At 44.6% G+C, this 13760-nt stretch overlaps 1 protein-coding gene across 9 annotated transcripts in view; it reads left to right on the top strand.

The window, feature by feature from the left end:
* Positions 1 to 13760, top strand: part of esrrb (estrogen-related receptor beta) — a 57942-nt gene that overhangs the window by 31474 nt on the left and 12708 nt on the right. For all 9 annotated transcript variants that reach the window (XM_013137469.4, XM_010879050.5, XM_020053811.3 and 6 more), the window contains 2 exons: positions 8692 to 8802; positions 9232 to 9393. In XM_013137469.4, the coding sequence (XP_012992923.1) occupies positions 8692 to 8802; positions 9232 to 9393 (273 nt within the window). The remainder of the gene's footprint in view (positions 1 to 8691; positions 8803 to 9231; positions 9394 to 13760) is intronic.

Genomic DNA, 13760 nt, shown 5'->3' with positions numbered 1-13760 from the left:
CATGTAACAGTATTCTGACTGTAGGGCCGGGGCTGTGGTCCCTGGGCTGGGTCCCTGAGCTGGGTCCCTGAGCACACACTCAGACCAGTCTCAGCTCTCCCTGGCATATTGATCCGCTAAATGTTTTCCGAACATCTCAGCTCTCTTCCTGTGGATGGTTTTTTAAAGTCACGCCAACTGGGAATTCAGTGACAATTAAACATGCTGCCGATGGATTTCTCAGGCTCGGTTTCTTCCCTCCACGAAGCCCCCTGAGACCCCAGGCCAGGCTGCTCTTACTGGGGGAGGTCCCCGGCCCCCAGCCTTCTGCCTACTGTACCTGACCACATTACTGCTACTTTATTCCCCTCCTCACCCTCACTTGTTACTTTCCCCAAACAGACCAGACATAATGAGAGCGGCGTGGCTGGGGAATGAAGGGGCATTTATTTAGCGGCCCGCTGGGAAGGGCTCTTTAAGGAAACATGTTTTTTATTTCTTGCTTCCTGTGAGCGCTGGTGAGAATAGGTCAAGTGGTGCTTATGTTTGACTAAACATGATTATCCTTCCACTCATACATGAAGAAAAGGCTCCGAAGGAGATATTCTCTATTACTGGCAGGAAAACACAATGTGATGAGTCATTTTACACATCAAACACACTTTCAGTAATCCTGAAAAGATGTTGTTAGCTAAATGTGAGCCGTTTTCAACATTCTTTTCATAATCTTTACCCATCAGCGTGATACTTCACCCAAGCCCCCTCCTCCATTCATTTACCAGGGAAAGGCCTCTATGCAATGCCTTGGTAAAGAATTCAGACCCCTTTACTTTTACCACATTTGTTTGTGTAATAGAATTAATTCATAATTGAATAAATATATGTTATATCCATCCAACTACACATAATACCCAAATGTTTTTAGAAATGTGTACCAATTTATTTTCAATGAAAAAATTAAATATCCTATGTATGGTATTGAGTACATTGATGGATAAAACATTTTCTTTATCAATTATAAATCAAATTTATATTACGCAAGAAAGTATATAAACAGTGAAAGGGTCTGTAGACTTTCTGTAGACAGCTGGTACATCCTATCCCATTGTGTAGAGATTTCAAGTCTCCAACTCGAGCCACAGAGCAGTCTAGATCTCAGCTTGGTAACAGAATCTCCTTACTGCATGCAGCCAGATAAAGGGCCTGTAACACAGAGTAATCACATTACTATCCGATAAAGAATGAATGCCAATATATCATGTGAAGGAATAAAAGACTGGACAATAGCCAGCGATGGCCACAGAGTCATGGACAGTGTTGGGTCAAAGTAGGAGAGCATATAGATTGTGAATCACACCAATATACAGGAGGAGACTTACCCCAGCTCTCTAATGCGTTCTTCTGTATGTTCAGCATTATGGAGCCTGGTTTTTACACTGGGTTTTGCCACATATTACAATGGAAGGGGAGATTTCCATGTAAAGTTCTGGGGAAACCAGGGTGCCTGTCTGTCACGCCCTCTCTCTCCCAGCTCCATCAAGGCTTTTCAAACACAATCAAAAGCAGTAAACACATTCTCCCAATTAGGAGACATTTGTTAAATGCACACGGCACAGTATCTTCTCCTTAAAACAAGGTCAGGCCTCTCTTGAGGATATACATGAGGGTAACACCGATGACCCTGGTCACGGAGACAGGAGGGACAGGAGGAGACACCGGTCTAAGCTCTACGAAGCCGCCGGCTCAACGCCGTGTTCATTCTCAGGGTCTAGAGATGGTCAGCACTGCATGTGACTGAAGCTACCACACTGGAGTTCATTACTGCAGAAAGGTCACCCACTCAATGGAAAAAAAAACACCTAATTATAACTGTACAGCTCTAGCTGTCAAGTGCTGTATGGAAATACAGTACATTCAAATGCAACACAACACACTCAACGTACCTTTAATATGACTGAATTTGTAGACAGGGAGATCTTGGGAGCGCCACGTAATAACTTTACCTCTGTGTCTATCTTACAATTGTTTAGTTGATACCCATGTTGAGGTTTTACACGTCCAGGTTTTCCCCTAACCCCAAAGAGGGCCCTTGGTTGGGAATTAGTGTGTGTACAGTATGTGGCACATCGGAAAAGGCTCCAGTTTATCTCTGTCGACGTCTTCAGGGAAGTGTAAGGGAAGTGATCTCCAAAGATCAGCAATCCGTTTAAAGGGGATTTGCCAGAGACTTGAGTTGAATCGGTCTACTTTTCCCCGACTGTATGAAAGAGGAAGTGATCAATAGAAGAATCAAATGTCAGAGGTTACAGGTTTTTTCCTCTGATCAATGGAGGGGGTCAGAGCTGAGAGAGGAAGAATAAGGAACAGATACTATTGAGAGATTACATTGACATAATTCAGCGGTAGGTGCCCTCGGCTCCCTCACACACATGCATGTATTTCTTACACCCACGTCACTCACACACACACACACACACTCCCATGCTACTGTGCTGTAATGGGCTCTATCCTGTTATGTTCTCCGGGCTGACAGGTGAGAGCATTACAACAGACAGGAACATGTGTTTTAAAGGAGCAAGGGGAAATGGGCTGATACACCTCTCTGTGTGTTACTCTTATTAGGGCGACACGCCATAGAACGACCACGTCTCACAGCAACACCGCTGTCATCTTCACTAAAAACCCACAGAAGGCGCACTACACTTGGAAGTACATGCATGCAGACACACAGAATGCCAGTCCCACGTGTGGATTCTCACCGTAGTAGGAAATATACACTAGACGGCCATGTGCTTTGTGCTTCGGGAATTCGGGAAAAGTTGTTTGGTACCGTAATCACCATGCAGACAAGTGAGCGTGTTTTCCACGTGGTGTAGATTGGCCTTTAAATGGAGCCTGCACCTTGAGTGAGGCATTATCCCGGCGTGATGTTACCGCGGCGGGGTTGGATTGTTCCACCACCGGACAGGCAGGTGGGCGAGCCATGTGGTGAGAGCGTACGTAGGCCTCGAGGGTAATCGGACCAGGCCAATCAGCGGATAGGGACAGGGGGCCGATGTGTGGCCATTTTTCCAATGCCCTCGCTCATCACCACTCGTGATTAAAAATGCTGCAACACGCTTACAAGCATGCAAAGCTGGCAACAGGGGCTCTTTGAAATAGTGCTGACGGGGGTTTAGCGGGCGGCTGCCTTGAAAGGCAAGGTTCACCGTGCCTGGCCATGTGGCCTTCTGATTTTCCCAGCTAAAATAGGGTCCGCCTAAGCCCCCCTTGGCACTGCCAACCATCCCAGACATCCTGACACTTTCCCCGGGGAGAGACACCCAGAACAGGTGAGGGGCTCAAAATAAGGGCCCGAGCCCCGGCCGGCCACACAAAGTGAGTGAAGACAGTCCCTTTTGTGCGAGTGTGCTCTGAGGGGGATTATTATTGTTTTTGGAGAGAAAGAGGAGCCCCGGGTCAGCTGGCCCCAGACCCCCGCCCTGAGCCCGCTGCTAATCCGCGCGCAAATGCCAGCCGCGTTGGCCGAAAGCCCTCTGCCCTGCACCCTGCTTTGAAGAGCTGACACCCGAGCTGGCGGGCCGCTACCGGCCTCCCTTTACCCGCCCGTCGGTTGATGGCCGTAAAACAGAGGTGTCTGGTGATGAGGCGGGACTCAGCCCTCCTTCAAATTCGATGACATGCAAGCCCTGTTTGTACCTGCCTGACATGCATTCTTCATCCGTATAATGTCTGGTTAAGCATACTAGATGTAAGCACGGGCCAGATTGCAACGCGTCCCTTAATCATCAGCACCTGCCTAAAAATGTGTGCACGTTCAGAATGTGGACAAGCGGAAAGGCATGCTTGAGCCAGGTATACTGAGTCACGTGTTAGAAATGAACCAGCCACAAAAACAACAGTCCGAAGCTTGGTCGATGGCTGCCAAAGTCACGCAGGCTTGACACAGGCCACTGACTTTTTCCAAGAGGAGATAGACACATGTGACTGCTCTACTTCCCTCTCCCTCTCTGACACTCTCCCTAACTCTCACACTCCCTGCATGGCCCTGTTTGACAGTCAAATGAGACAGGTTAGCGCCAAGCTTTAATTCCTGTCAGCATCTGTTAATTATTGCCGGGACTGTTCTAATTAAAAGAGGCACCCATGTACCTCGGACTCCTTGTCAGCGTGGACACTCTGGCACAGCCCAGCCCAGTGAAGCCCTGCGAAGCCCAGCGAAGCCCTGCGAAGCCCAGCGAAGCACTGTGAATCCCAGCGAAGCCCTGCGAAGCCCAGCGAAGCCCTGCGAAGCCTTGCGAAGCCCAGCGAAGCCCTGGGAAGCCCTGTGAAGCACCACATACTGCGGGACAGCTCGTGGTGCAAGCAGTTCAACTGTTGGGCTAACTGGATGAACAACAGAGACAAAGCACAGTATGAAAATGTATTCAATAATATTTGGGCATAGCCTGGTCTCAGAGGAACAATCTTAAGAGCCAGATGATGGAATGGCAGGTAGCCAGGTCTGTGGGGGGCAACTGGCACTAAGACCCTACCCCCAACTGGGAAACCTGAGTTCAATGATGGGCCTCAAACAGGTTCTGAGGGAGGGGGTCAGAAATTGTAAGAAACCAAGCCAGAGAGGGATAAGGGGAAGTTGGCAGAGCATTGTCCCTAGATTTATGCCCATTGGTTGAGAGATGGCGCTGTGATCATCAGAGTCCACTCATAGGTTAACCAGCAGGCTTGATGTGCATTATTTTGCTTTGCTCACAGGCCAATTGTGATCTGTGACTAACATTCCGCACATTGCTAATTGATATTGAAAAGCAGTGACATTACGCTGTGATCTTGAAAAGAATTGTGTCAACATCAGGTTCCTCCTGGGTGATGTGAGGTGAGCAAGCCATTCAGACCTCTCGCCTCATGGAACCTCTCTTATCAACAATATTATCTGGGGCTCTCAGGAGAGCCCAAAGAAACCTTACAATGCGGTTACATCACAATCTGCATCAATAGGAATTTTCCATTCTTACAGTACCATTGAATTGTAATGTTCCCAAGAACTTAAACCTGCAATTACTGACTTGGTGACATCGGAATCCGGCTTGTCATGGGTTCATACTTGAGGCCTCGTCCCTGAATAGATTTACTGGTCAACTATTCCTTGTTAATTTTTACAATGATACATGTGAAGGATGTAAATTGCAAAATGAGGAATTAGTGAGTTTCACTGAAATGTGGCAGCCATCTGATGATCCCCCCAGTGTTTGCTGGGAAGGATGGGTCTCTGCTGGGAATTGTGGGTAATTAGGTTAGTGGGTTGTCAGTGTCAGGAAATTGAAAGACAATCCTAATCAGATTTGGGTTTCTTGGGAATCAAATAATTTATATAAGTAGAATAAAATCTCCTTATTCTATTCCTACAAGATAATACAATTTGCTGTAGCCACCCATGCATACAGCCTAGCTTGGGGAGAATGGGGGTTCTCAGTGGAAGGGGTGAAAATGACTGTTTTCATAATCCATCCTTCCAGTCCTTTCTACGGAATGATTATATTCCTTGCCTGCTACGTCATCTCCTTTCTTCTCCCCATTCAGCCCCACTGTCGATTCCCTTCTTCGACCTCTAATAACCATACATGGGACGTCCAAACTCATCCTCCATTAGCCTCATTTGCAGTGGCCACGCGACGCCCGGCTCTGACACCATCTCTGCTGTTATAAAGTGATAAAATCATCAAGCAAGTGCTCTTCCTCTGAGTGATTTTAGCAGAGGAGACTTGGTGCTCTGACAAATGAACCCCTCCCCCACTTTCTCCTTCTCTTCCACCAGCTAGACCATACACACAGAATAATACCTCCGATCTGGTTTAACATCTATTCATTTAAAGGGTCATGGTTATACATAATGAAGAAACAGATAGACATTTGCTGCACAGGGTCACGATCCATCAGGCTCGTTCAGCCGTTTGCGTAACAGTGGCCGCGTGCAGCCCTTAAAGGTTGGAGCCAATATACATACATGTTTGCATACCATTAAATCAAATCAACAAACGCCATCCTGTATCACACATAGTTTGACTCTGTCCAAAAATAATAGAATAGAAAAAGACAATCCAAATGGAAACACCCTTATCAAATAATGAGATAATAAATAACTTATGTTATGATGAGGTTGCTGACATTTACAGTATCAGTGCCAGGACCTGGTCCTCTATGAGTGGCAGAGGATGATAAGACAGCATGCCTGTCCCGTCAAAGAGGCCTGAAATGAGGAGGTTTTATTGGAATGCTCCCCTGTATCTATCCGTGTCACACGTCTAGGAGGCGCTGTGTGGATAGGGTCGTCTATTTACAGTGGGGAGAACAAGTATTTGATACACTGCCGATTTTGCAGGTTTTCCTACTTACAAAGCATGTAGAGGTCTGTAATTGTATGATTTTTGAATAATTAATTTGCATTTTATTGCATGAAATAAGTATTTGATCACCTACCAGCCAGTAAGAATTCCCGCTCTCACAGACCTGTTCGTTTTTTTTCCCGCTCTCACACAATCAATCAAACAGACTCCAACCTCTCCACAATGGCCAAGACCAGAGAGCTGTGTAAGGTTGTAGACCTGCACAAGGCTGGGATGGGCTACAGGACAATAGGCAAGCAGCTTGGTGAGAAGGCAACAACTGTTGGCGCAGTTATTAGAAAATGGAAGAAGTTCAAGATGACAGTCAATCTCCCTCGGTCTGGAGCTCCATGCAAGATCTCACCTCGTGGGGTATCTATGATCATGAGAAAGGTGAGGGATCAGCCCAGAACTACACGGCAGGACCTGGTCAATGACCTGAAGAGAGCTGGGACCAAAAGAGAAAACCATTAGTAACACACTACGCCGTCATGGATTAAAATCCAGCAGCACACGCAAGGTCCCCCTGCTCAAGTCAGCGCATGTCCAGGCCCGTCTGAAGTTTGCCAATTACCATCTGGATGATCCAGAGGAGGAATGGGAGAAGGTCATGTGGTCTGATGATGGAAAAAATAAAGCTTTTTGGTCTAAAAACGAAACACACAGCCAGGGCAACTAAGGAGTAGCTCTGTAAGAAGCATCTTAAGGTCCTGGAGTGGCCTAGCCAGTCTCCAGACCTGAACCCAATAGAAAATCGTTGGAGGGAGCTGAAAGTCCGTATTGCCCAGCGACAGACCCGAAGGATCTTGAGATGGTCTGTATGGAGGGGGGCACAAAATCCCTGCTGCAGTGTGTGCAAACCTGGTCAAGAACTACAGGAAACATATGCTCTCTGTAAATGCAAACAATGTTTTCTGTACCAAATATTAAGTTCTGCTTTTCTGATGTATCAAATACTTATTTCATGCAATAAAATGCAAATTAATTACTTAAAAATCATACAATGTGATTTTCTGGATTTTCATAACTCATAGTTGAAGAGTACCTATGATAAAAATGACAGACTTCTACATGCTTTGTAAGTGGGAAAGCGTGCAAAACGGCAGTGTATCAAATACTTGTTCTTCCCACTGTATTCTTACAAAAGCTACGTGGCTCAGTACAGAAGCCCCCTAGACAGCTGAGCTCGCAGATACCTGCCCGGTCGTTCATTAGTATGCCGTCCGCCTCGCCCCAAAAAGCTAAATAATTAGAGGGCCAGTCTGTGAGATCATTGACCCTGCGTTAAATATTCATATGTTTAGAGCTCCTCCAGGCTCAGCTGTGTCACAGTAGACCGGCCAGGCATGGGCCACATATGGGAACGTAGCACCGTCCGCCAGTACCCCTGACACTGATGCTCTGGCACTCTCATTACTCTCATTACGCTCACCATACAGTCAGCCCAGCGGAGCCCTCACACCTCTGCTTCCTCAGGCTTTTGCTTGAACGCTTTCTTGTGTGACAAGAGTGAAAGTTTTGATTCTGATCGTGTCAAAGTCTGAGAAAGGGGAGCCTGTTGTTTTCTTTAAGCGGGCATTAAAAACCCCTGCTGACTTAAGCCGGTAAGTCAAAGTAATGAGGCGTGCGAATGTGTTTAGAAGTAATAACATCAAAATCACCTGAAGTCCTCTACATAGTTGTTTTGATCTTCTTTAAATGGAATTTGGCCATTAACCATACATGGTCACATGACCCACCCCTTCTGTTTATTTTTAGCTGGCTGTGGCTAATGTTAACTGATGTATGTAATGCTGGAGCCCCTGAGTGGTCCAGTATTCTAAGTTACTGCCTCTCAGTACAGCTGTATCATTGTGGACTGAGGTTTGAATTTGGTCGCGCCATACCTTCATTCCCCAGGGGTTTAACAGAAGGCGGTGCAAATTGGCGACTATTTCCTTATTGAGTGAACAGTATGATAAGAAGCAGAACGGCTTGGAGAGATCTACATCGGACCACATGTCTTGAACTCCCACTCTTCTAAATCTACCATGGAAGCTTTTTGCGACGAGGCAAGGCCATAATCATGAACAGGACGTAACAGAAATGGGCCGGGAGAAAAATATATGGGGTGAAAAAAAACTAACGAGAACCTACCCACTGATTAACGTTTATTTTGGTCCCAAGATATAACTGAAGGTTAGGAAACATCTAACATGAAGTTATAAAGTTGTGAACTACTTCTTTAACACGGTAACATGGTTTGGTAATGGTTGTATTTTAATTATGAACATTCTGTGTTGAAGAATGGTCCTATTCAGAGGTCTTCCTGGTTCTTGTCATGTGTCAGGTGTGCGTCTGGACCGCGTACGCGGGGGTAGACAGAAGTACAAGAGGAGGATGGATGCGGAGAACACAGCGTACCTCGGCCTCACTCTCCCCCCTCCTGCCAAAAAGCCCCGTGAGTATTGCACCCCCCCACCCCCACCCCCTCCACCCACACCTCAGGTAAAGCAAACAGAAGGTTATTCATGCTTCCTTGTTGTCTGAAATAGGTGTATTTCCATGGTTCAGATGTATTAGAGAATACAGACAAAAAAAGCATTGTTCTGCACAGTTCACAGTAATAGACTTAAAGCACTAAAGCCACATTAAACTGTAACTAGGTTCTCAGGGATAGCAGTCCCAGTAACTCCCTATCCCATAATGTTGCGGCATTTGAAGATAATTCATTTTCCCTGCCAACCATATTCATGTGTTTACGTTTTGGAGGAAGACAAATGAAAACACATCATGCTGATATATCCCAGTTTTACTTTTCGGAGAGAACCTGTTTTGCGTGTTATTTAATTGACCTTCGTTGCATTGACCGACTCCGATTTCTCCTCAGTCACAAAGATAGTGTCCCACCTGCTAGTGGCTGAACCGGAGAAGATCTACGCCATGCCCGACCCCACCATGCCCGAGAGTGACATCAAAGCCCTGACCACGCTGTGTGACCTGGCTGACCGTGAGCTGGTGGTCATCATTGGTTGGGCCAAGCATATCCCAGGTACGCCCAACTATCTCCAGCCCTCTGCACCATCTGGACAGACACCACAAACACATATGTTACATCCTTCAGTCATGATGGACTATATGATTCTGTGTAGTGTTGGATACAGGACCATTACAGTCTGATTAGTTCTTACTAGTCAACTTAATGAATCCCATGTTCTGCATCATCCCGTTGCCTGTCTCTGTTCCCAATGGTCACACACACATTCTGACACGCATTCAGACACACATACACAAACAGATAATTAACATCGGCTGACCACTTGGATCTAGGGGCACAAATGGAAACAACTTTCAAGGAATCAAATCTTTGGCGTACAACTAAAATCCATATTTTACCCTGGTGACAAATGCCATAATCAATAAATCAATCAATAAAAAAAAATTATAAAGCTATTTTTACATCAGCAGTTGTCACAAAGTGCTTTAACAAAACATCCAGCCATGATCATACAGATATCTAGAGCACAGGATACCAACAATTATCTCACCCCACATGCATAAAGGTTAAGCCTATCTTATCAGGATGAAATAAGCAACATGATCTGACAGTGATGATGGATTTTAGTATTATTTGGTCCAATATGTATTTGGTGCTGAGGCAAGATATTTAGACATGCATACATACATGCATGCAAACATAGACTTTTTGCAGTGCGAGAGCTGTAGCTGGGCAGACCTGCTCCAGTATTTCTCAGTCAAGGAGAGCTGCATTAATCAGGCAGAGATCTATTAAGCAGATTATCTCGTTCCCATCCAAAGTGTTCCGGACAGCCCACTGTGAGCAGTGCATTGTCAGCAGGGCAAGAGTTTAACCAAGGAGCTTACCCAGGACTGGATCACACTGACCCAATAGCACTGTCCCATCCCCTCTGTCTGGCCCAAACGACCAGCCAGGAACGCTACACCACTGCTGGTTAGAATATGCAGTACGTTTCACCGCTGGCAACTTGATGAAGTCACTGCAGAAGGACACTGTCCCTACATCATTTAAAATATATTACAGTGCCCGGACACTGTTGTACTGTATTGTCAACTGTGTGTGATGCTCCTTGGGCCTCTGTAGGCACTGTTCACAATTAGTACTGTCAGTATGCTTAGCTAACTAGACTGCTCTGTTTGCCTAAGCTTTTAAGTGCTGTGTTAATATGATTATCATAACCTGCATAACCTGCCGTGGATACTTCAGTAATCTTTATTGGCTTTGCCGTGCCAGGCTTGACACAATGCTTGTCATTCTGAATGACTTACTTCCTAATGATCGTTTAACCCAAAACCCAACAGAAGCCACTCTGGCATTTCTATAAGTGTGCAAGTGCTTTGGCTTTTCATAGTTCTACATGAAACCTGTACAATCTGCAGAAAGATGACTACATCTATGTAGATTATTCTCATCTGCCTGTATACGCACACATACACAAACTCATGCACAAACACATTGGCACATACACACACACACACACACACACACAAGCAGACCCAAACAGACAAATACATAGAGTACACATACAGTTGACACACACACACATTTACACCATACCTATTGTTTATATTTACCTGACTAGTCACATCAAAGCTTTTAAGTACTGCATTACTTTGATTATCATAAACTGCATTGTACAGTGGATATTTCAGTAATCTTTATTGGCTTTGCCATGCCAGGCTTAACACAATGCTCGTCATTCTGAATTACTTACTTCGTAATGATCGTTTAACCCGAAACACAACCCAGGCCACGCCGGCATTTCTGAATGTGTGCAAGTGCTTGGTTTTGCGTAGTTCTACTGGAGACCTGTACAATCTGCTGAAGGGTTACATAAATGAAGTCCATTATTCTCATCTGCCTGTATATACACAGACATACAGGGGGTGGACAAAATAATGGAAACACTACATGTAAAAGGACTGTTATTTTGTTAAGTTACAAACACAGCTGCAGAGGTCACATTATGTCGATTGCCAGTTAGCAGTACATGTGTGTCAAATTAAGCAACATGGGGCATCTAACAGGAATCCAAAGACACCAAATAGTCAGTGCCCAAATTGCAGTTGCATTGGTCACAAAAACAGTTAAATTATTCAGTGAAGGAGTGCAAACCCTGGACCCCTGAGCAATGGAAAAAAGTAATATGGTCTGATGAGTCATCTCCCACCCTATTTCCTACATCCGGTCGAGGTTTAGTTTGGAGAAAGCCAAAGGTCGCCTTCAGTCCACTATGTCTGCTGGCAACTGATCCATAACGGTATGGGCAGCCATCTTGTAGGAGTCATTGGGTCTGATGATAACTCTGCATAGTTGTGTAACGGGCAAGGAATATGAGGCCATTTTACTGGACCAGGTTCACCCTGAGGTGCAAACACTGTTCCCTCATGATGTTCTAATATTCCAGGATGATAACGCCCACATAGACACTGATAAACTAAATTTTGAATGGTTTTATGAACACAAAGAGTGGTTTTATGAACACCTCCCATGGTCTCTCCAATCACCAGATGTGAACATCATTGAACCTTTATGGGAAGTGCTGGAGCGCAGAGGGCAAAGTAGATTTCCACCTCCTTCATCCGTCAAAGAACTGGAGGCTTTTCCTCTTGAAGAATGGTTCAATATCCCACTAAACACATTTCAGGACTTGTATGACAGCATTCCAAGAAGGATTGGCACTGTTCTGAAGTCAAAAGATGGTCCAACTACTTATTAGGTCCATCATATTAATGTACGGTTTGGTGTTTCTATATATATGTCCACCTCCTTTACAAACACACAACAACAAAAGGCACAAACACACATTTATTTAGTTTACTCATTTATATTTACCTTACTAATCATATAACTAAATATATGCTGTATTCCTGGGTTACATATTTAAATAACTAAATTCCATTTTAATGAGGAGAACAGTGTCAGTACTAAAAGGTAATTACAAATCTTTGCGTTGGTTTGAATACCTCCGAAGTGCAGATAATATTGTCGAGTTAAAACAAGAAAGGAGAATGGAAATGTAAGTCCAGAGGTCCCCTAGTATTCCTGTGCTGAGCTCTGTATTGGGACATTCCATGAAATGGCTGCATAATTGAGTTGTACATGGCTGAACCTGATCAGAGATGGTTCACTGGCTGACTGAGACTCTGTGCACTAACAGTGCTTGCACCAATGGCACCCCAGGGCAGTCGGAAAGCGCAGAGACACATATCCCCCCCCCCCCCCCCGTCCACTCTCTACGGGAGGAAAGAACGAGGGAGAATACTGCTGATTACATTCTGATAGATTTTTTGGCCTTTGGCAATGGAATTAAAAAGATTAACAGTTCATTATGAAGTGGGCCACATTGATTAGGACATTGACAGATGGGCAGTGACCAAAGTCCAAAGGTAACAATTTATATGTCAAGACAATTGGCACTTAAGTTCTCCCAATTGATTTTTCATTGCCCCGTTTCTCATCTAACGTTGAAAAAGTGTTTTAAAAGTGCTGTAATTTGCTTTGGAGTAGATTTGACCAAGTCTGATTTGAGAGTGATGAGGAACGGCAAAGCAGTATGATTTGCTGCAGGACACAGTATCATTCTTAGATCCCATATCAATTTGGTTTGTTATCTCATCTGATTGATGGTCGACACATACATGTACACTCTATTGTCTATATATTTATACGTACATTTGTGTATACTGTCTATATATATATATATACACATTTAGAGAGTTTACAGTTAGTATGCTAAATTAGACAGACAGTTTGTTGTTAGTTGGCTACATTAGACAGTATAATGTTTGTTGTTAGTAGGCTAAATTAGACAGTACACAGTTTGTTAGTAGCCTACATTAGACAGTAGACAGGTTGATTTTAGTTGGCTACATTAGACAGTAAACAGTTTGTTGTTAGTAGGCTACATTAGAGAGTAGATGGTAAACAGTTTGTTGTTAGTAGGCTACAGTAGACAGTTTGTTGTTAGTAGGCTACATTGGACAGTAGACAGTTTGTTGTTAGTTGGCTACAGTAGACAGTTTGTTGTTAGTTGGCTACATTAAACAGTAGACAGTTTGTTGTTAGTTGGCTACATTAGACAGTAGACAGTTTGTTGTTAGTAGGCTACATTAGACAGTAGACAGTTTGTTGTTAGTAGGCTACATTAGACAGTAGACAGTTTGTTGTTAGTAGGCTACATTAGACAGTAGACAGTTTGTTGTTAGTTGGCTACATTAGACAGTAGACAGTGTGACATATCTCTCCTCCAGAAAGAGCTGGGCAGCAGCGCTGGAGGAAGGCGGGAGGTTGTGGATTGACTTGGGCTGGGGTAAGGTCATTAGGGTCAGTGTTAAGGGGGCTATGGCAGATGGTGTGTTGCTCATAAGGTGCTAACA

This window comes from Esox lucius, chromosome 15, assembly GCF_011004845.1.
Source record: "Esox lucius isolate fEsoLuc1 chromosome 15, fEsoLuc1.pri, whole genome shotgun sequence".
In the NCBI taxonomy this organism is placed as follows: Eukaryota; Metazoa; Chordata; class Actinopteri; order Esociformes; family Esocidae; genus Esox; species Esox lucius.
The sequence above is the reverse complement of the archived record's forward strand: the minus strand, read 5'-3'. Positions and strand labels throughout refer to the sequence as shown.